The sequence below is a fragment of the Manacus vitellinus genome, unplaced genomic scaffold (assembly GCF_001715985.3).
Source record: "Manacus vitellinus isolate BGI_N305 unplaced genomic scaffold, ASM171598v3 scaffold_13_pilon, whole genome shotgun sequence".
Taxonomy (NCBI): domain Eukaryota; kingdom Metazoa; phylum Chordata; class Aves; order Passeriformes; family Pipridae; genus Manacus; species Manacus vitellinus.
Window position 1 is genome coordinate 13,237,239 of NW_021938999.1, and position 23,252 is coordinate 13,260,490.

The following is a 23,252-nucleotide window of genomic DNA, read 5'->3' on the forward strand; positions in this document are numbered from 1 at the left end:
ACAAACCCACACGTGTGCACTCAGACACAGATTCTATGATTTTATAATGATGTCCATCCAATCCCCGTTCGACCAACCCCCGGTTCTGCCCTGTTCTGCCCCCTGGCACACCCCCTCGGGAATTGAGTCTGGGGGAGTTTGGGACCCCTCTTTCATCATCTTCATCCTCCTCTCAGTACGCTGAGTCCTTGGAGACCCTCCAGAGTTCCAGGCTTGAAGGTCACTTTTGTCTATGTTTACATCTTTTGGTGTAGACCTTAAGGTGTTTTTCTGCAACTCCACCTTGAAAAGAAGACTAAATAGCTAATGGAATTGTGAGGGATTGATATAGGATGGGTTTGCTATGTGCAACCATTAAGCTACTGCCGTTACACTGGTAAGGGATATAATACAGTGAGACAGTAAAAGAATGCATGTTAATTGTACTGGTAGAGACTTCAGTGTGGAAATGATACCTGAGTGGTGTGCTGCTGTAGTTTCTTCTACTGGAAATACTGATACATTAAAATCTACATCCACTACATATCTACTTCTAAAATCTATAAAAATTAAAAAATCAAAAAACTCTGAGGCATCAAGGTGAATAGAAGTTACCTTAAGGTTTGCAAGATGGAGTCTCTCATTTCATCTTTAGCTTTATTTTTTAGAATTCACTGAGTTCCAGAGGTTATACTGAATATAAAACCATAATTTCTCTTTGCTGTTTCAATGCTAAACTAATCAATACTGTCTTTATCACTTGCTTATCTGTTTGCTGTAGTAACAGCCTAGACAATTAAGAAACTCAGAGCAGTCTTTTAGATGTGTAGATCTCAATAAACACATAAAATGCTACCATGAGTTAGTGCATGATTGCTTCTTGAGGTAGTGTTTTAACAGTTTGGTTAAATGATGTCTTATATATAATATATTGACTATTTTATTGTGTACTATTGGTTTAAAACATCTATCTAGAAGCAACACTAAAGACCTAGAAAAGATATAATTAGTTGTAATCAATTATTGATTTGTTAGGGAATATACAAATGTGACAGTGTCTTATTAGTGTAAATGGTGCTGCTTCTGTAGGACTAAGCCAGCATGCAGCTATTGAAACCTTGGGAATTATCTCAGATCTTTTATCTGAGTCAGTCAATAGTTTTAGAATATGTCACTTCTCTGGTTTGAACCAGTGCTGTAATCTGGGATTCACACTCTATTACTGCATGGCTACGTTACTGAAATATTTTCTTCCACATACTATTCATACAGATTCTTAACTTGCTCAAAGTTTCCTGACACATTCAAATTCCAGCAGCTATGGAAATTCCAAGACTAATGCCACCTTAGAAGTAATGAATACTGTCCAATTTTGGTTGATTATATGAAAACAGCAGGGAAGGGGAAAAGGAACATAAACTGCTAGGGTCAGCAGCTACCCCAGCATTAGAATACAGGATGGTGGTAGATAAGTGTGGGTGGCTTCAAAAAGGGGGATTGGGAGCACAGGGCAAAATAAAAAAATTCAGGGAGATAGAGGAGTGTGGATGCTGGTGTCAGAAAGTGTTTCATTTAGTGTTCAGTCTGGTGTGTGTTGTATCAACAAGTTTCCACTGTGGGTTTCCTGTCCCAACAATTGATGTGTTTTGGATATAGTAACACTGATCAGCAGCTTGCATTCTAATTTAGATCTCATGTCTGGTAATGTGTCATGAGGTGATAAATTTAAGAGATTATACTTCACATGATCTTCCAAGCTACAAAGCAGTGTGCTTTTGTAAGAGATTACTGACTCCATAGCAGAAAGAGTAGAAATCAATGGACATTTAGCTTGTCTGTGACCAGTGGCAGTGAGGAACAGGCATCATTCAGCTTGTGCCTACTACTATGAAACTCCAGTGTCTGACAGAATTGGATAGGAGAGTTGTGGGGAGAGAACTTCACAGGAGGTGAATCCAAAAATTTACGAGTCAGTGTGTTTTATTTTAAATTTTGCATGTGTCTGTACTTAAGTTAGTCTGGTCTAAGTGTCCTGTTCTACAAGCTGAAAAGCTGGCAAGCATCTGTAGAAAGTTTTGTATTAATTACTCTTGTCCATACTTGATCTCTCTTCTGACAACATACAGGGCTGTTCTACTTGTTTGTGGGTTCTGTTCCTTTGTCTCAGTCAGTAGTTCAAAGTTAGCCCATTTTTTCTCTAGCTCTAATCTTTTTTTTCTCAAAAAAAATTAAATCTATAGGGTTTTTACTGTGTTAGTGTTACAAGGAGTATATTTATACTATTAAAAACTGTTGTACTTGACAAATGGTTTCCTCCAAAGAGGGATACTATGAACTTGAAGTTTCCTTTGTTTTTACTTTGGTATTTGACTGTTTCCTTCAGTAACCAATTAGCAAATGTGTCACACGTTAGAGATGTTACTATTAAAATCTCAGCACTTACAAGCAGCAGTTTCTGTGCCTGAGTGCATAAAACATTTGTTCTAGAAATTTGTAGTTCTGGAATGCTTGCTATGTAGGCAGTGCGTGGGATAATAAATCATGAGACACTCTGAGTAGTTTAAAGTACCATTTTTGCTGATCTGTTAATTTTAATCAAATTATTAAATACTTAATTCTTTTTAAACACAGATTTGCTCCATTTGAAAAGTAAAAGATTATTCAATCTGTCTAAGATGGTATTTGCTACAATTTCGTAGTAATGAGTCATAGGGTGATAAAATCATTTAGGTTGGAAAAGAACCTTCAGATCGAGTCCAACCCTGTCTTTTAAGTTTTTTCTGTAATTGGACAAATTACAGCTTGGAGAATCAAATGCTGCTTTAGCTGTTCCTTAAATTTATTTGAGCTTTGGTAGTTTTACTTGGTTCCTTCAGAGGGCTATATGCAAGGCGGATCTGTTAAATGGTTTTTTGATTGGGTTTTTTGAACATGAAGATGCTTTGATTTTTCTATTTCCAAAGCTGAAAATGACTTTGAAAGAAAAGTTCTAATACAAGCTTAATCCCTCTTTATTCAGATTCCCTGAGCTGTGGATGGTACAGTTGGGTCAGTCACGGGCCTGGGTTTATGTGCTGGCTCTGAATTCACCAAGTGCTGTCAGAACTCAGGCTGGATCCAAAAAAAAGTAAAAGTCTACTTTGAATAGCACAGTACTAGCTGTGGAATACTGACATGTGAAGGTACTAAACTTTAATGCAGAAGACCCTTCAGATTATAGTAGGATCTATGGGGAAAACATGTAATTGTGCTGATTAACTTGGGTGTGCCTTGCTTCCACACTTTGTCAGTCTCCATAATGAAGCATAAGGATCTACCTGCTTTCTGGTAAGCAAGTGTAGTAAGAGTGTTAGATTTAGTTCAAGTTATATTCTTATGAACTATGTGAACAAAAGTTTTAAAATTCTTCACTTTAAATTAGATTTTCGTAGGATATGTTGATTTTTTTTTTTTTTGAGAAACACATGAAGGACATAGTGTGCAAGAGAAAGGAAAATACTCATCAGTTATTAAACATTTTTTTATGTGTTGACCTAACAGTTAATTTAGACCATCATTTAAAACTAAGCAAACAAAAAATGCCCACTATTCTTTTAAATTCAGAACTGATATGCTGCCGTTTTTCTAGTCTGAGCAGAACTGTCATGTCTTTTTATTAATGTTTTTGTTATACATAAATAGTAGCAGAGCCTGTAAGACTGTTCAAATTATTGACAGTAGTGATGCTGAAATCAAGTATCACACTTAACTAGCAAGCAATAAATAACATCCCTTACTAGATGATTGAGGAATATACAGTCAAGTCAGTCTAAATTTGGGTAGGATTTGGTTGCGACAATACAGTCAGCTCTGACATTTTATATGCAGCTGTCACATGTAATATTTAATACTGCTTGCTCCTGTCCAAAGCATTCTAAAACAGGGTTAGTTCTCATTTTGCTTTATGGACAATTTATGTACGCTGAGATAAAGGAAGATATGTTAAAAGTGCATCTGTCAGAAAACCTGACAGAAGTCTGCATTCAGGAGTGCAAAAATAATGAACTTCCTTTCACTATGGGACACTGAGTAAGGTGTAATTTTCCTATATACTTTACAAAGATTATTAGGAAAGCTGCAAGCATTTCAGTGTGCAAATAAAGGAAAAACCCAAACCAAACACAATCGCTTCTATTTTCCGTTAAATGATGTAGGGGAATGCACCTTCCAGGAACTCACTGTTGATGTTGAGTACTCGATAAAAAATGACTTAATTGTTCTTCGTATGTATTCTGAGTGTTTGTGGTTATGTTACTGACAGGGCTTTTGTGATAATTCTAGGTATTTGGTACGTGTGAATTCTAACACTCATATCTGACTCAGAAAAAAATGGACTAGAACATGTAAGATAAAAATAATTTCATTTTTATACTGTAACTAGCCCTGACAGTGACCTGCTTGGTTAGTCAAATGTGACAAATTTTTAACAGAAAGAGCACTTTACGAGGTTATATAAATTTAATGCTGTAGTATATTTCTTAATATCTCCAAAATTGCTGTTGAATGCAGGGGAATATACTGTCTTCAAATTATTTGAATAAAAATAATACTGCAAAGGAAATTATAGTAATTTTGTTAATAAAGCTAATCTTTAAACTTTTGTCACTCATTTGTGCATCAGTACATGATTAGCTATTTTGAGGTTGGGTGTTAATTTGTTTTATAAGTGCTTCAGATGTCTAAATAACAAATGACTTTTTTATTGGTGCCTCTGATTTCTGTTTATATCAATGTATTTCCATGGCAGCTCAGAGTCTGAGAGCTATTGCTACTCTATAAAGAAACTTGCAGATTTATAAAAAAATAAGTTTTTTGCTTGGACATTAGATAACGATGGCATTAGGCAATCTTAGATGGATGTGACAGACCTTCTCTATTCCTTAGCTACTCAACTCTGAGCTCACCAGCTCCTCGTGATACCAGTGCTCATTCTGCAATGCTGGAAGAAGGGAAGTGTAGCCACATCAGTAGCAGTGCTGGGGGGGAGGCGGGACAACTTTTGGCAGTCTTAAATTGGCCTGAGTCTGTCCTGAATTACATATTTGGTTCAGTAGGAGGAGCATCTCAAAAGCATCACTGTACAGTGTACAAGTACAGAATACTCTGTTATACTGGCATGAAATAATAGATGTTAGAAGAAACCTCTGCAAGTCATCTAGTTAAGCCCTTGGCTCAAAGCCAGGCTAACGTCAAACTGGATAAGGTTGCTCAGAGCCTTGGCCAGTTGAATCTTGTAGGTCTCCAAGGCTGCCTTTCTACTTCCTCCATGCGCAGTTGGTTCCAGTACAATCTCTTCCATGGGAATAGGTCCCCTGCATGTCTCCCCCTTCCCCCCTTATATCTGTGAAACTGCCTGTGCTGCAGGTTCTTGGTTGCCTCACATCTTTTTGTTGCGTATGTGTAATGAGTAACAAATTTACTTCTGCTTTAAGCTGTCTTAAACAGGTTTTGTGGAGAGGGCAGCAGTTGTACACACATCCAACCTTCTTCCCAATCTTTCTAGGATTAAAAAACCCCTTTCCTTGTAGCTTTTCCTGGAATGCCATGTGCAGCAGCCCTCTAAACAACTAAGTGACCTTCTAGTGGTTTTTGTCTAGTTTATCAGTATCTCATTTACTGGCTGCTGAGGAGGAGAACTGGATACTGTACTTGATGCAGCATAATGAATGCTGACTGCTGGGGAAGAACAACTTCTTTTGACTTGTCTGCAGTTTTGCCAGTGCAACCGTGAAAGCTGTTGGCCAGGGTCAACCCAAACACCCACACAACTGTGTGATAACTGTCCTCTCCCTTGGGATAAATTAAAAATAGAAGGCAGGCAAGAAGACTCATGGATCAAGATAATGATGTTTTAATAGGAAAAGCCAGAGCTTGCACACACTAGCAAAGCAAAAAGAAGAATTAATTCCCTGCTTCCCACTGGGAGGCAGGTATTAAACCACTTCCTGGAAAGTAGGGCCTTGACATGCATAATGGTTATGTGGACAGAATCATACAATTGTTTGCGTTGGAAAAGGCCAACTGTTAACTCAGCAATGCCAAGTCCACCACTAAACCCCAAGTGCCACATCTACACAGTTTTTAAATACCTCCAGGGATGATGACTCCACCACAGCTGTAAGAGTTTCATATATCTTTAGAGAAAGAAACAGACTAAAGATACGTTGTTGAGACAGCAAAAATTACAATTCCCCCCCCCCCGTCTGTATACAGAGATACTAATTGTTTTTGTAAGCTTTGTATTTTAACATAGCATTGTCTTTTTTTTTTTTTTTAATTTGTTAAGCACTAAGAATGGTATCAGGATGACTGACAAACCTTATGCCATCTGTTCTAACAAGAAGTAGGTTGGCTGTGTTGGTTTATTCATGCAAGGATCAAAAGAGGGTTATAAGGACTAGAGCTCTGAAGAGTTTTAAGATGTTCATTTGCAATATGGAAGACCGTTAATGTGTGAAGAACTTATAAACTTTGTTTAGGTTTTGATTAAAAAGGCAGCTAGAGGAATTGAGCTTCAGACCCCTTTGAAGTTGAGTGTCTTATCATCTGTTAGCATTAGAAACACCAGCAGACTGTGTAAAGATTATGTTCACTTCTGTAAAAAGAAAAGACATTTTAGAACTGAATTATTTGTTTTTAAAATGGCTTGATTTTGAAACTTCCACCTTAAGATGCATTTTTTAATTAAAAATCAATTTTTAATGTGTCCTTTTACCTATTGAAAGGTTTTATATTGGTTAGACAATTGAAATGTAGAAGCTAAATGTATTTTCAAAGATTAATAAAAGTCTAATGAATTTTTACACATTTATTTTTCAGGAGCTGGTGAATCGGGGAAAAGCACAATTGTCAAGCAGATGAAGTAAGTATGGTAAAATACTATGACAGAGAAATATTTCTCTTTATTTGAACGGAGAATTTATTATTTTTTCTTCCGTAGGATTATCCATGAAGCTGGTTATTCAGAAGAAGAATGTAAACAATACAAAGCTGTTGTCTACAGTAACACCATTCAGTCCATTATTGCTATCATTAGAGCAATGGGGAGGTTGAAGATAGACTTTGGTGATCCAATCAGGGCTGTGAGTATTGAAGTACACACACACACACATACAGCTGAAATATCCATACTATTTCCTGAAAAAAATCTTTTGATATCCAGAAATCTTCTTTGTAAGATACGAAGTCTCATTGAAAACTTTACATGGCAAGGTGACCTGTGGAGCAATCAGCATTGGATTGATTCAGATACAATTTTCCAAATTCTGTCTAAATTTGGAGAACTAAACATCTGAGTCTTAGGGAGTTTTTCAAAAACGTTAAACTATGCAGTCATTTCTCTATTTGTACAGATTTGTGGGCTGCTACATTCTGTAGGTCATTTCAGTTAGACATCTTCACATTCCTTAAAAAAACACAGCTGAAATAGGGAGGCATGTAGCTACTCTCTGAACGTCTCTATTAGTTCATAGGCACAGCAGTGCCTGAAACATTTCCAACCTCTGAACTGAAGCCTGTCATACGGATTTCCAGTGTTGAGGACTTTATTTTACTCAAAGCAGAGACACGGACCTACCTGATGCTGGTATCCCATGTTTTTCATTATACCAATCTTGGGATTTTTCCCAGGAAATGAGACCTTTTTCTAAGCTTTTCTTCACCTTTTCCATCTTATTTAATTTTTTGTCCCACATGCAAACCTCTGATGGTTTTATTTGCCGTTCCACCTGTTTGAAACTGGTCTGTAGAATTGATATCTCCAGTCCTACCCCTATGCTCTTATCTGTGGTGACTGATTACACCCACATCTGGTCAGGTGGTGAGGTGCTCAGAATATTTCTATAAAATGCTCAGCTTAGGTGTTTTTACTTGTCCTCTTGTGGCAGGACGGAGTACAGTCTGTACTGCAGTGCTGAAACTGATCCCCAGAGCTGTCAGTCTGAATAGTTGAGTTTAGTTCAGGATGTGTGCTTTTATCTCCTTTCCATAGAAATCAATGTCAGAACATGGAATGCTCACCAGTAAGGGTTTCGATGCAGGAACTTGTTATGTTGTGGCTGTCCCCCAGGAAAAATGGAGGAAGGGTTTTGCTGTTCATGTATTGAAATAAGTATGTAAGGTAGTCAGAGGGATATTTTGACTTAAGTTTTTTCTGTCATGTTAATGTGGAATTACAGTTCAGAAGGAGAGGAGGGCCTTTAAGAAACAGTATGTAAATTCCTTATTCATGACAGTCTTGTGTTCATTTTATTGATTGCTTGAAAAGCAAAATTTATAAATGTTAGAGAGTATTCCTTTAGTAATCTTGTGAAATGCAGTATGTATGGTTGTCATAAGAAAGACAAACGTTCGTGAGATTACATATAGTGAGTAATAAAGTTGTATCCGAAGTCTAAATCTGGTTGGCAGTTAGCCAATTATAGCCATTTTTGTTGTGTACATATGTTAATGATGTCTCTTCAGTTGTAAACATAAATAGGAAAAGCTTCATTTTCATTGGTTATTCCTCTCTACATTTGCTCTCATGTTTGCTGTAGTCTACCCTTTAAGACCAAAGTTTTCCAGGGCAGCAAGAGTATCTCGGTGCTTGTTAGTTTGGTATTTTGCAGTGTAGTTCTTTCTGGAGTCTGGCAGTTAATGTTGCAAAGAGGCAGATGGTAGACTTATGTTGCTAAATACATAGTAAGAGAAAACGGAGGAGGAGTAAATTTAGGTGTTAGCAGATAAAATGACTAACAAGAAGATTTTGAGGGCTATGTTGTACATGATGTCAGTTTGAAGTCATCTGAGTTTCTCAACTTCAGAGAGCTATATAAATGATGAAGCAAATGTCTGTCAGGAATAATCTTAAAATAGCCATCCATCCCATTGCACTTAGTCAATTCTTGGTGGTCCAAATTCTTTTTTTTCAGAGCATCACGGCTGTGGAACGTCAGTACTAGATTCTTGCCATTTATTAAGCCAGAAATGGGAAAAGTAATACAGAGCTTCTGTTGTATATCAGTATCACTTGAAAAAAAAAAAAAAAGAAAAAAGTGTATTCATACCTCAGTTATTCTATTTTGTTTTGGAAAATAAAAGCTTGAAAAACTTGAAATTGTAACTCCGGGGCAAAGTATTACATTAAGATTCTTTTGGGTGAATTTATGAGGTTTTTCCTCTAAATGGGATAAGTCTGTTTGGAAAATCATATACTCTTATTTTTGTCATAGGACTAATGGTAAAGCAGTGAGTTGAACATTTTCTTTTTTCAAGTTATTGAATCAAGGGAGTGCAGCTTACACCAGCAGCTTCAATAATGATCAGTCTGGAATCTGGTGTATCTTTGTCTGTGCTACAGGACAGTACTTAAATAGAAACTGTATTTTGAGAGACATTTAGTGAATGTGGACCACTTTCTGAATGTGAGATTTATGGTAATTAGAGGGATGGTTAAATCAGTTTTTTTACATTACCTCATTTATGAAATCTGGTATAATATGAGTGATACCTAGAGAGGAAACTGCCTCATTCCAGTTAAAGATATTAAAGAAAAATATCTAGCATTGGTTAATAATGAAAGTAGGACTTGATCATTGTATACTGCCTCACTTGTGGTGTCTGTGGTAGTTGCCATCCTTAGCAAAAGGAGTACAGGCATAACAGAGACCATTTCTTAATGTTTGGGCTTTTAAAGAGCTAAAACAACTCCCTTGTTTCACCTTCCCTTTCCCCTCTTGCCTGTTTGAGAGCATGTAGAGATTAGAGCTATTTGAAACAGAGTAAATTTTGTATATTTGAAAGTCAGACCATGTTAGGCATAAAATGGCATCATTTTTCGTGACAAAATTGGCTATCAGTTTCTAAGCTGTTTCCATCATGTGTTGTACATATTGTTGTATATATTGTCTCTTCTTCAAGATCCGCTGCTTCTGTGAGTTGTAGGTTCTTGCCTTTGCATCCACAATTTTCAAGACCAGAATTATCATTCAGGTTTCTTTTATGCAGGCATATTGCTCAAATTACAGTCCCTGAGATCTGACTATCCAACCCTTTCATCTTTAGGGCTCTGGTTTTTGTGCATAATTATTATTGCAATCCATAGAATTTTTATTATTTGTCCACAGTTTGTCCTGTCTTTGTACAGTAATTAGTATTTTTGTTTAACAACTGTTCTTTTAGATTTCTACCAACTCTAGCTTTCAAAAGACACTTTCAACTATATATCAGATACTGGTTCTTCATATGAGTACCTGCATATATATACATATATTTAAATCTCTTCAAGTTTGCTTTGAGTTGACTGAACAAGCTTTGTGTTTTCAGCCTGTGAAATTCAGTATTAATCTATCTGTAAACAATTTTTCTGTTAGCTTGCATAAACTTTGATTGTTTAAGTCTACAGTGGACAGTATCTTTAGAACAATCACTACTTAATGTGCTTATCCTGGAAATTTTTTTCCCACAGCTTAGTGTTTGAACAGCAGAGCAATAGATTTTTCTACAGATTTGCACCTGTGTCTTCACTTACTGCTTTGTGGGAATAACCTTATGTGTTGCTTTTTTAAATCCTCCTCTTTCTTGAAATACTTTCAGTTCCCAGCTGATGTGTCCAAGTCTCTCCCTTTCTCCTTTTCAGGTTCATTGTTCTCTTTCTTTTAATTATGGGACAAACAGTACATGCCGTGGGGAGTAGTGACAAGCCTCGAGTGTGATGATTTTTCTGGCTGATGTACCTTGGCATTAGATCACATACTGCTGATAACCAAGGTCAAGCAGCTCCCTGCAGCAGGGTACTAGTGTAGATCTTCCCTCTACCCAGCTGCTGTCTTTTTCCCAGTGCCTTACAGGTCTAATGTTAAGTTTTGTTGCTCAGTCAAAATTGGATGAAGGTACTAAACTGGTCACATTCTGTTAAAGGGGAATGGTAGATTTACATCCTGTACTCCATTAGCCTCACTCTCAAAGCCTGTCATTATAAATAGTTTTAAAATCCAGCATTTGCTCTTAAAAATCTTGATGTTTGTTTGGTATTGCTTTACCAAGAAAATTCGGTGTCTGTAGAATAATTAGAGGTAACGAATATTTGTAGCTGGTTTATCTGGAAAGGTTTTAAGAAGTGTTTTTCTAATTCCTGATACAAGATTTGGGAAGTGGTTTTGTCACTTTCAAAGCTGTTTTTTGAAGCTTAAGTGTTTAATGTGTTATCTTCAGTTAATCAATATACATCTGCATTTCTGAAGGGTCTAGTCTGCAGTGTAAGCATTTTGTCCAGTATGTGGTATTTGATGAGCAAATACAGTTAACTTTAGGCTTGAGCACAAAATATGTTACTACTCCTATTTATGAAAATTTATTCAATTTATAAACTGATCAGAAGAAACTTTATCAGCAATGACAAATTTTTAGTGTTGAAACACTTTGTGTTGTTGAAAAATGTGGGAATTGATATCCTATTGAGAAAACTAAAACTGATTGTTTATTTCACTTTTTTTTTGTTTGGTTACATTCACATTTACCAGGTTAAGTAACTCATTTGCTGAATATCTTAGGTGATAATACATGTGTTGTATTTCTCAATATTTGTCTCTGCACTCTCTGTTTACATCCTAAAGGATGATGCTCGTCAGCTCTTTGTGTTGGCTGGAGCAGCAGAAGAAGGATTTATGACTGCAGAGCTTGCTGGAGTTATCAAGAGACTGTGGAAAGACAGTGGAGTTCAAGCTTGTTTCAACAGATCTCGAGAGTACCAGCTTAATGACTCTGCTGCCTAGTAAGTACTGTGTGACAGACAAGATTCTCTTGGCCTTCTAAGCAGTAGTTAAAGAAGTATAAGTGTCATCTTTTGACAAGTTCTGCTCCCCCATAGATGGAAACCACAGAAGTATCTGGACAAAGATACTGTCTGCTTGGGTCAAAATGCTGCAACTAGGCTTCGAGGTGGGAAAGGAAGAAGTGTGGTATAATTATGAACTTGTCATGCTCTGACCATGTGTTTCACCCTCTTAAAGAAGACAGAAATTGCTTTAAGGTGCTTTAATAGCATTTTTATTACAAAAACATGACTCAACTACCTTTTCAGTATCTGAATGTGTCCAGAAAACTTGATCTGAATTTGTATTACCAAGGATACTACTTTCATGTTCATAATAGAGTTTCTCCTATAGTTCAACATTGCTGCATTTTCTTTGTTAATTAATGGTCTCTATTAGAAATGTGTTGAGGAAAGGTAACAATCAGGATGTATCTTTTATGCTAGGGCACTTCAGTAAAAAAATAAAATAATAAGGAACTAAGGGTGGCAGAAATAAGATTGTGTGGCAGCAAGTAATGGTAAGTCAGTCAAGGAAAGAGTCCACCAAGGGAGAGTTAAGATGATAAAGAATGGCATAGCAGTGACACTGCTTATAGTGCAATTTTTTTAAAGCTTTATAATTCTGAAGTAATTTGTAGTGTTTGAAGTTATTTCTCACTTTCTTGTATAAAGTTTATTCAATATGAAGCACTTCATTTGGAGTTTAAATTACTCTCCTCTGGTACCCTCCGGTGTTCTGTTTTGTTGTTTTAGATATCTCTACCTCCAATTTCATAAGAAAACTGTTCTTTTAGCCATACAGTTGTATCCTTAAAATTTCTAACTTGTTACACAGAAAGTAGAACATAATGCCTTCCCTATTTACTATGGGAACTGCAAAAGTAAGCACAAGTAAGATTTGTATGGTTTTTAGAAACACTGGTCTTGGCCTACATTGCAAGAATTTTGGCAATGAAAGCATATTATTGTAAAAAATATGTGTAATTAGAAATTCTCAATAGAAAGTTAATTGTTATGTATAAGGCATTTTCTTAAACACATTAATTCTGGCCAAAACACTGAGTTGTTCTTTTCATACCTATTATCAAATCTAGGGTAATTTTGGGGCTTTGTTTACAGTTCAAAGTAACTGGTAGTTCATTAGGTTACAAAGATGAAGGTGTTCTTCTAATTAGTGCGAACAACACTGATGTACGTGGAACCATGTTTGCATTTTGGGATTTCCAGTTTGTAGTGGAATAAATTGCATAAGTTTTCTTTCATCTAGGATGAAATATTGTTGTGTCTCTAAAGCTTATTTTGGAAAAAAACTTGGAAATTTTAATGAATAACGTGTCTAGATTTTTTGTCTTACATCAGAGAAAACTATTTTATAAAATTCAAGGACAACGTAATGGATGGACCTAGAACTTCTGTAATTCTTTGTAATTATTTTGTTACTATTTTATGAATAACTGAAAACAGTATTTATTTTTACCTTTAGTTACTTGAACGACTTGGACAGGATAGCGCAAACCAGCTACATTCCAACTCAACAGGATGTTCTCAGGACTAGAGTGAAAACCACAGGAATAGTGGAAACTCACTTTACTTTCAAAGATCTTCATTTTAAGTATGTAAATCTTGCAGCATGATCATCTATCTGTTACAGTTCCTGTAAAATTCTAGAATATGGCTTTCAATGGTGTAATTTAATAAATTTGTCTAACCACAAGTTAGATTATTTTTCCCTCTGCTTCTTTAAAAAAAAAATTCCTCATGCTGGACTCAGTTTTCTGAAGGGATATAATAGTTGTTGGAACTTCAGTAAATGTTTTGGGTTTATTGGAAGCATTTTGTAAAGATGCTTTTTATGTAAATTAAATCCATTCGTCCCCCAGCCTGTGTTGACATTCATGGTGAAAGCGTCAGAATAGTCTACCTCCTACTGGTGAGGAAGAATGAGAAGAAAACTCAATAAAACACACATTAAATTACATGAAATCACATTTAAACTATGCAGAAATTGTTGTCAGCATATCTATATAATATGTTTCTTTAGTATCTTTACGGAAAATATTTCTTTTTCATGGAAATGTGTATCAAGTACTGTAATAGGTATGCTGCAGGACCATCATACTGTGTAAATATGTTTTGTTTCCTTGTTTTAGGGTTTAAGTGTACAAAATCTGTATTAATCCATAAAAGAATAGCTGATAAATGGGAATGTATCTCTTGAAAACCTGAGGAGAGTAGTCCTCAGCCAAGCCTGAAAAGAGGTCTTCAGTATTTAGGAGCACTTCATCTTCTCACTCACTTTCTAATGTTTCTTGTTCAGCTCCTTATTGTTGATGGGTCCAGTCTGTGCTGATTATCAGGGCTGTTACAAGGACCATAGGATTCTGCTTCTGTAAAATGTGTAACTTTGAGACGGGCCTGTGGAAGTATTTAGCTGTAATGTTGTACATTTAAACACCTGTAGCTGTGCTTTAGGAGACAGGCTTAATGAGTTATTGGAAGGGCTTGAAATATACTCTGACATAACATTGAAAAGAACTTCTAAGATGAACCAAAGGCATGAAAGGCTTCATTATTGCAAGGCAAGGGTACATAAACATGACTAACTGTGCAGTATCAATTTCTTTCATTATCTTTTCTTTCCTGTTCTTCTGTATGTGTTTAGATTCTTTGAGATTGAGCCTCAATTCAGCCTTCTCTATGAAGTGCTTAGCATAACTTTGATTATTGATTCAATGCAAAATGCAAATAGCTAGTCTTCATCCTGTTTCTATAGACTATTCCAGAAGTTGAGTCTGATGTCTTACTACTTTTGTCTTCAAAGAACACCTTTTTTTTTTTGTAGAAATGTTAATTCTTACAGAAATTCATCTCTTAGTATGAGGTTATAAAGCATAGCATTAGAACGACAGAAGTAACAAGTAAAATGTAAGGTATTAATTAGTAAGGTATACAGGTACAAAATATCTTCCTAGGGGTACAACCATCATTAATTATTTGAGAAATAGGACTAGGTGGCTGCCTTGCATTTATATAGGGTAATATCCAAAGGCATCCTCTCAAAGATATCTCTGAAGGTAAGGAACGCTTCTGAGGAATCCTTTTTTCCTTTTTAAATTCTAACAGGAATAATCTTTCAAGGAATTTTTAACATGGCATTGTCCCAATGTAGAACATTAAATGGGCAATGAGCATTGTCACACCATAGTATACCCCAGTAGAAGACCTTATTAGAGGTTACGAGGTTTCTGACAGTTTTTTGATGAGAAAGCAAAGGGACTTTGTTTTCCTTCTAATTTGTTTCCTTCTCTACTTATTTTTACTCTATTTTTTCAAATTAAAATCCAACAACTTGGAACACTCGATTTGTAAAAATAACAGCTGTAATTAAAATCCTTCAAGTGCAATTTACCTAGTTGTGTAGTACACTAACATTAAATTGGTAAGGTTTTATCCATGTGCCCCACCTTCCAATCTTACAGCTCAGGGAAAAACAGGAAAGGTGGGTAAAAAAAATACAAGTCAGTTTTAGTAAGTGTATCATATGAAAGACTTAATTGCATTTCCAAACAATGCATTTATTAGAGGGAAAATGAGAGTTGTTTTCACTCTGTAATCCTCTTTTTGTCTTTTAAGATAATTTTGAAAATAATTAAAGCATGTCTTAAAAAAAAAATCTCATTTAAACATGGCCAGTTGAAGAATGGATTTAAGTTGTAATTTGATTTAGAGGAGAGAGGTGCTGAACCTCACCAGTATTTAGAGTTGAGATCTAAAATTTATTTTCTACAAATTTAATTATATATTTTAATATTCAGAATACGAAAACATCAATAATAAAGTCACTGTTGCCTGTATTCAACTTCCTTAGTTCTGCATTATTTCCAAGTATTGAAAAAGACACCACTCTTCTCTTAAAGAATCTTACATTGTTGTTCAGTATCTTTTATTATTTTAGACTTTTTAGTAAAGCTAACTCTGTATATTTTTGGTTTTTTATAGATTACAATTAACTTTGTTAATGAATATATTATTGTAAATAATTAATCTTGTTCAGCTTTCATCTCATACCTCCTCATGCTCTCTAAAATGTATAGGAAGGCTTTTAAGGCTTTATTAAAAGTGGGGTTTTTACTGAGAAAAATAGTAATAAATGTTGCAGATTTTTATGTCCTTTTTAAAATGTTGTACTCAGACTTACATATCTGATATTTTCAGATTTTATTGGTTAATATGCAGAAAGCTAGAAATTCCAAAGTTCATTCCCTGCTTTGTGCTTCTGTTTCACAGAATGTTTGATGTTGGAGGCCAAAGATCAGAGCGGAAGAAGTGGATTCATTGTTTTGAGGGTGTTACAGCAATTATTTTTTGTGTGGCACTAAGTGATTATGACTTGGTCTTGGCTGAAGATGAGGAAATGGCAAGTACTGCAATGTTGAAGAAGGGAACAGTTGTTGGATAGAAGCTGAATAAGTTTGGAAGGAAAGCTATAAAAATGTCTGGAGTATTGCTGCTTTATAAGATGTATGGTTTGTGCAAGAGGTCCTAGGAATGGTGATAGAATTCATGCCTTCAGGTTTCAAAGTATTTCCTCATATTCTCAGAAGGAATACTAAGAGACAAGTATTCTTTGCAGCTACACTTTCATGTTTTAAAGGATGCATAAGTTAATGAGGATGCATTGTCAGTAATACGCATTTTAATCTCTTTAGGGATGCTAGAAGTACAGAGTAAGAACTTTCTTGACTTATCTGTATCTACTTTGTTTTGTTTTTCCTTCCTTCCTCAGTCTTCAGTTTTTGCATCTTTCTAAATATGTTTCTCTGATCTCAGTTGCAGAAATTTTTCTCTTCCTTCTCCCTTTCACCCCCCTCTGCTCCTTTCTCCTCTTTCAAGGGTTTACTCCTTCCATGTCACTGTGCACAGGGTGCATGTTACTGTCTGAGTGGTCTGAAGTGATGCTTGTCTGTTGTGTGTGAATCATTAACAGACTTTTGTGCTCTTCCTCGTGTTCTGCAACCTCCTATAAAATATAATTTGGGGAGGAAAGAGAAATAAGAAAACCTTTCAAGTCAAATGTAGTTAGAGAAGGCCGTAGCTAGTATCCTGCTACTTAAATGGCTGGAACTTGGCCAAAGTACTTACATATTGGATAATTTTTCTACAGAGTTAAGAATTATGGTAAGAGGAAAAAAACCTGCTTACTTGATTCACTAGTCTTGTAGAACTTTTCTTTCTTCTTCTGGAATATCAGCTAGGTGCAGAATTCATTTTCAATTTCCAGAAGATCTTATCAGTATTAAGAAAAATTCAGGTAACTCAGCAATTCTTGCAGAATATCTGTACTGCAAAATGTAAAAACACAGTAAACACTAAAAACTTAAACCTGAAAATGAAAAAAAGTAGTTGCTTAAACCGGGCTTGTAGAAGTGGTCTTTGGGGTGGTTTTGGCTTCTCTGTATTTCCCTGTGGTAAAATGTGATTTTGTTTGCTAAAAACTTAGTTTTGTAACTTACCTGGTTCATTTGTAACTAATCAAAAATACGAATCCTGATTTTACTACCAAACTTTGATAAAATACAGATGTGTTTTTTTCCAATTACAGAATCGGATGCATGAAAGCATGAAATTGTTTGACAGTATCTGCAACAATAAATGGTTCACAGACACTTCTATTATTCTATTCCTGAACAAGAAGGATCTTTTTGAAGAAAAAATCAAAAGAAGTCCTCTCACTATTTGCTACCCTGAATATGCAGGTAGTAGAGGGGGGTGCAAGTGTTAAGTTGTTGGGTTTTTTTGTTAAATTACATAGTTTTTGATGGACAAATCATGAGTTGAATAACTCTAGGCATCTAAAATATTTCTATGAAATGAAGTTTAGGATGGGGAATTGTTTTTATGGATCACAAGTAAAATAGGGCTAGGTCTTTTTAACCATGTGAAATAATGCTGGTCCACTGATAGCATTTACATGGTACTGCTACAACTCTTCAGGCTAATTTATTTAACCCATTCTTATTTCTGATATTGTCTTGTTTTAGTACTTAGACGTGAGTAGGAAACCCTGAGGACACATGAGAGTTTTATTTGAACAGGGAATGTACATACATTTTGAAGTAGGTGGCTTACTCAGGAAATACAAAGCAAATGAGGATGAATTCATTTGAACCAATCTTAGCCTTTTTATGTATCGCTTTCATTGTAACTTCAAGCTCTGGTACAGAAAATAGCATGTTGGAGGTAAGAAGCTTAGGAGAAATACGTATGCTAAATGTTTTTAATTGTGTGTGGGGAAAACCCAAACCTCTTAAAAACATAAAAATTGAACGCAAGTAAAGTGAATTCAGGAAACAAAATATCCTAATCTAGGGATCAGTGATGGGTCATTAATGACTTGTTCCTCTGCCACTGAAGTAAATGGAAAGACTTCCTACAGCTGCAATTGAATACTTAGGTTTTATTCTTACAAATGCATCCAGAAGGTTTCCTTTGAAGTTTTTTAATGGTATCTTTAAGCAATGACTGTGGAATTACTCCTCCTCAGGTTTAGATTAACAATTTCCAAAGAACCACTTCCTTCAAAGATACAATATGCATGTTACTCTTTAGCAGTTTGAAACCTGCTTACTGAGCAATTTTTTTTCTTCTAGGGTCAAACACTTATGAAGAAGCAGCTGCATACATTCAGTGTCAGTTTGAGGATCTGAACAAGAGAAAAGACACAAAGGAAATCTACACTCACTTCACTTGTGCCACAGACACAAAAAATGTGCAGTTTGTTTTTGATGCTGTAACTGATGTCATTATTAAAAATAACCTTAAAGACTGTGGCCTCTTCTGAGAACAGACAAGAGGTTGTTAAATGGTAAATTACATGCCTGAAAACAGGACTTAGGCATTTGGAATATGCCCATGCTGTGTAAAACCTGCATAGATATACTTAATTCTCTTTTATTTTGTTTTTAGGTTTGAAGATCAACTTCGCACAATTCTAATCTGGTTCTTTTCAAGGTGAAAGAAGTACAAAATACGTTGTGCTGAATGATAGATCAGTACTGTACTTGCCTGTTTTAACAGCTTTATTTATGTTTGTCTTGTAAATTTAAGTAATTAGTTAACACTGAGATGTCAGTTGATTGTATGTAAACTTACAATTGTAGTAATGTATTTGTATAAACGTTGAACGGAATATTTTAGTAAGTTGATGTCCTCTAAAACATTCCTCATTCCTCTAAATTTCCATGTTTTCTGAAGATACTCTTAGAGGAGACAGACACTTTTTGCCTTGAAATTATTTAAACATCTTGTAAAATTAAATTTTCTTTTCATCTTAAGGGTGCATGCTGCCTTATTCTTTACTTTCGTTGGTAATACTGTATATGGCGTTTGCTTTTTTTGATATTTAAACAGCCTCATACACCTGCTCAGACTTAAACAAACATAACCAATAAAACTTGTTTTTTGCCTTAAGTTTTGAAAAAAATCTTTTTATAAATTCAAGATAAATGCAAAGATTATTTTAAATTTAAATGAAATTCACATTTTATGAAATCCGGGCTTGTAGTCTTTGCAGTGGAAATGTGGCGACACTGGTGAATTGAAGTTTAAGGTTCAGCTATCACAAGAGCTGATGGAAATGCAAAAAGGAAGTTGTTAAAACTAGATATATCAATAAAATATTTTTTTGAAGCTGTGGTTCTTTACTCAGTGGAGTGAATGGAAAAACTACCTTTGGGGTTTTTTAGATAGATGGTTAGCAAAGGCTGGACTTCAGAGCAATGTCTTTTCTGTTTACTTAAGAACTAAATTCATGTTCTCCTTACACATTTTGCTATTTTCTGATAATAAAACTAGTTTGATAATTTAATAACCATAGAAATACTGGGTTCTCCCACAAGACATGGCAGAGTTGCTTCACAGATTTCAGCAATTTCCTGTTGCATATAATAAGATTCTTCAGTTTTTTGGATAGGGTGTTTAAGTAACTTAGAAGTGCTGATCCTTTAATTTCCTCTTTAATTATAATTAAAGTCTCACAGTTTCTTACAATAATAAGTTAAAGAATATCATTTTCTTCTGGTTATGCTTTCATTATGTGATTTGCTATCTTAGGTACATGTCATCCATTGCCTTATGGATAGTGCCAAAATTGATTTATTTTTTTCTTTTTTTATTAATACAGATTTTAAAAGGAATAAGCTTCTAATTGTAAATAAGTTGATGGTTGTCTTAAATGTCTGTCATCTAGAAAATACGAACCTACCAAACTTGGAAATACGATTTTCTATAATTGTTAAAATATTTCAGGCAGCTACAGTACACCATAAGTTCTTTGAGAAGTAAATAAGTCTTGGAACCTGTGGCTATTTTTCTATATTATATTAGCATTTTTGTTCTTAGAAATGTTCAAAATATTTAAGTCTATGTTCTGTTGTTTAATTTTTGATTGTATGTGTGTTTTAGTTAGGCTTCAGCTTGAGTAAGACTTACCTGCACTTCTCATTCTTTAATGTTTCCTTTGTTAGGTACAGATTTGCTAAATGTGTTTTAAATGTAAGATTAGAAAGGAGGTAACTTAATGCTGGAGGTTGTTAAATACATTGATACATTATGAGCTCTTTCAGCAGTTATAGTAAGCAATCTGTATATCCTGGGCTGCTTTTAATTGTGCTTTACAGTTCTGGATATGATTTTAAATCTCACTGAACTACTTTGTGGAATTGTATTTACACCTACGTTCAAGTTGGTTTTTGTACTTAATGTAAAACAAAAATTGGGATTAATCAAATTAAATAAATCTAAATTTTGTGCCTTGCTTGAAAGAAATGTTTTTCTTTAAATGTGCTGATGGAAATCTTTTTGCATCTATCCTGTGGAGGTAACTAGGGAGTAAAAATGAGAAGATAGGAAGTCAAAAGTAAATTCAAAAACTTTTGCTAGAAACAATAACATAAAAATGAGAATAAATAATGTTTATTAATGACTTAATATATTTCCTTTACTATTGTTCCAACACCTTCAGTTGAAGAATTTTTGGAATTTCATAACTAGTGCTTTCTGAAGTATTTGCATCTTAATACAGAACAAAATGGTGCAATAATTTTACTCGCTAGTCCAGACAGAAAATCTTGTTTTTTCTGACCCGCTGGGTGGCCAGCAGGTGTGTTTCCTTGGAGATGTGCTGTGCTGGTTGATCAGTCTTTGTCCAGAGATGAAAGTTGTCAGCCAAGGCTGCTGCTCTAGGAAAAGCTACAAGAGGACTTGCATTCTGTTGTGGGGGGAGCCACACAGTTTTCACTGCAGCTGCAATAAGGCTCCACTCCATCTCTGTTCCATCAGGAGCATCTTTCTCTGTCAGAGCACTGCAGAAAAGTGGGGAAATGCTGCAGATGCACCACTGGCTGAGAAGGACAGTCTTGTCCCTCAGCAACCTGAGCCCCCCTTCTCTTCCAGTTCCCTATTCATCTCATTTCTTCATGCAGTGTTCAGGCAAACTGCTTTTTCTAGCCTTACACGGGAAAGCTCCCTCTACTAGCTTAGGTATTCCCTCAGGCTATCATAAATATTGTAAATTTAGTATATGTAAAAAATCAGAGCTTTACGGAGGCTTCTTCAGCCCTTGTGGTCTTGTGCACGTCTGTGGTTGAAGTCTCTCATTAAAATGCATCTATCTTCAAAAAAATAGCTGTTTTTAAGGGGCTTAACATTGTAGAAGGATGGTTTGAAAAATCTGCTATTTGACTTCATGATGCTACCTATGGAATTAGGAGGAAACTTGAGGTTAAATGTAGTAACCCCTTAGTAACTAAAACAGGGTCCAGGATCGCAGAATGGGAACAATGTAGCATTCGTTGGGTTGCGGTTTCTGTTTCCATGTATGCAATTAGCAGCTTCATGATTTAAATTCTACATAAAACCTTAAGGAGCAAAAGAGATCCATCTGCAGCATGAACAGCGTGGTGGGTAGTGTGCTAGAATTGGGGAAAATTAGAGGATAAGTATCTGTTCCAAATCAAGCAAAAAGGAAACCCTACCAAGATGCTGGCTGTCCTACTGTGTGGATATCTCTTGAAGTTGTTATAGTTCGTATTGCTAACTAAGATCCTGTGGGTCAAAGAGTAATGCCAGGGTTGTAAACACCAAATCCTTGACTATTTAATTGTAAAAAAAAAAGTGTAGAAGGTGAAACAAGAGGCTGAAAGCAGCTCATCCCTGAATAATTTATAGCTTGCGAGAGTACACTCACATATGAATGAGGAAGATGAGACTGGTGAAAGAGGAACTTAATTAATTATCAGTCATTGACTACACTAGTGCTTGTAGTTTTTGCAAAACTTTAGGGGTTTCTGATGAACAGAAATATTAAATTTCAGCTGCATAGGTGCAAAACAACCATTTTCAGTTCTGTGGAGTTGCAAAGAAGCTGGCTTGACACAGAGGAAACCAGGGGCAGAATTTCACTTAGTCACACTTCCAGCTCATTAAAATATGCTGTATTTAAAAATGGCTGAGTTAAAATGCATTTATCAAGCTATTTGTCCATAGTCTGTTTAGAAGCAGTGCTTTTCAAAGTTGGTTATAGTTCTAGACAAGATGTTTCTGGCTGGTTTGCTCTGCATGTAGTTTCTTTTTTGTGGTAGTGAGAAGACTTTGACTGTTACCTGACATGACAGAGATCAGGGTTATTGAGCAGTTTTATTGTATGAATAATTTACTTGAAGTAAGGCATAATTAGGCTTATCTTTACAGGTGCTATCAGTGGGTTGAGATCTGTATGGGGTAGTGTATTGCTGTACCATTTTTGGCTATACTCCCTTCTGGTTTTAGGACAGAAAAGAGTTGAGCCCATAGTGTAGAAATACACTTCTGTAGTCAATTTGTGTTTCTGAAATGCTATGTCTCAATTCTGAAAGGAATGGCAGAGCATCTGTTACAAAAGAAAAATTTATGTATGCAAGGATGTACCGATCAGAATGTGCTATCTGAAATTTTACTCTCTTTAATTGCAGTGGTACAAAAGACATTTAAGACCAAATATGTTGTCACTGGAAGTCACTGCAGCTTCACAGAACGAGCTGTTCCCAGCTACCTTAGTCTCCTTCCTTTTCTGCCCTTCCACTAACAGAGAAGTTTGGGGAGAGGCACTGTCACTGTGCTTTCCCTCACAGGTTGTGCTGTTGTGCAGGCATCTGAGGAATGGGTACCTTGCAGAATAGGCTAATCTGTTCATTCTTTTGCAGATAAAGAACTTGCAGATGTCTGATGTGAGATTGTTATTAATATGGTAATGTAAGAATATGCAGATTAATTAGAGAATAAGTGTAGTTAAAGCTGCATTTGTTTATATTGAAAAACATGAAGAAAAGTCTAGGAAACCAGGAACCTGAGCAGGTAAAACTTTTCAGTGAGTTCCATAGTGATCCACAGTGTGATCAGAAAT

At 35.6% G+C, this 23,252-nt stretch overlaps 1 protein-coding gene across 1 annotated transcript in view; it reads left to right on the top strand.

The window, feature by feature from the left end:
- LOC103760818 (guanine nucleotide-binding protein G(i) subunit alpha-1) overlaps nt 1–20,638 on the top strand; it is a 32,572-nt gene extending 11,934 nt beyond the window's left edge. Inside the window, exons 2-9 of the mRNA XM_008927357.3 lie at nt 6,838–6,880; nt 6,959–7,100; nt 11,613–11,770; nt 13,296–13,424; nt 16,100–16,229; nt 17,415–17,568; nt 18,463–18,677; nt 18,779–20,638. Coding sequence (XP_008925605.1) covers nt 6,838–6,880; nt 6,959–7,100; nt 11,613–11,770; nt 13,296–13,424; nt 16,100–16,229; nt 17,415–17,568; nt 18,463–18,653 — 947 coding nt within the window. The 3' untranslated portion in view covers nt 18,654–18,677; nt 18,779–20,638. The remainder of the gene's footprint in view (nt 1–6,837; nt 6,881–6,958; nt 7,101–11,612; nt 11,771–13,295; nt 13,425–16,099; nt 16,230–17,414; nt 17,569–18,462; nt 18,678–18,778) is intronic.
- Nucleotides 20,639–23,252: the final 2,614 nt, after the last annotated feature.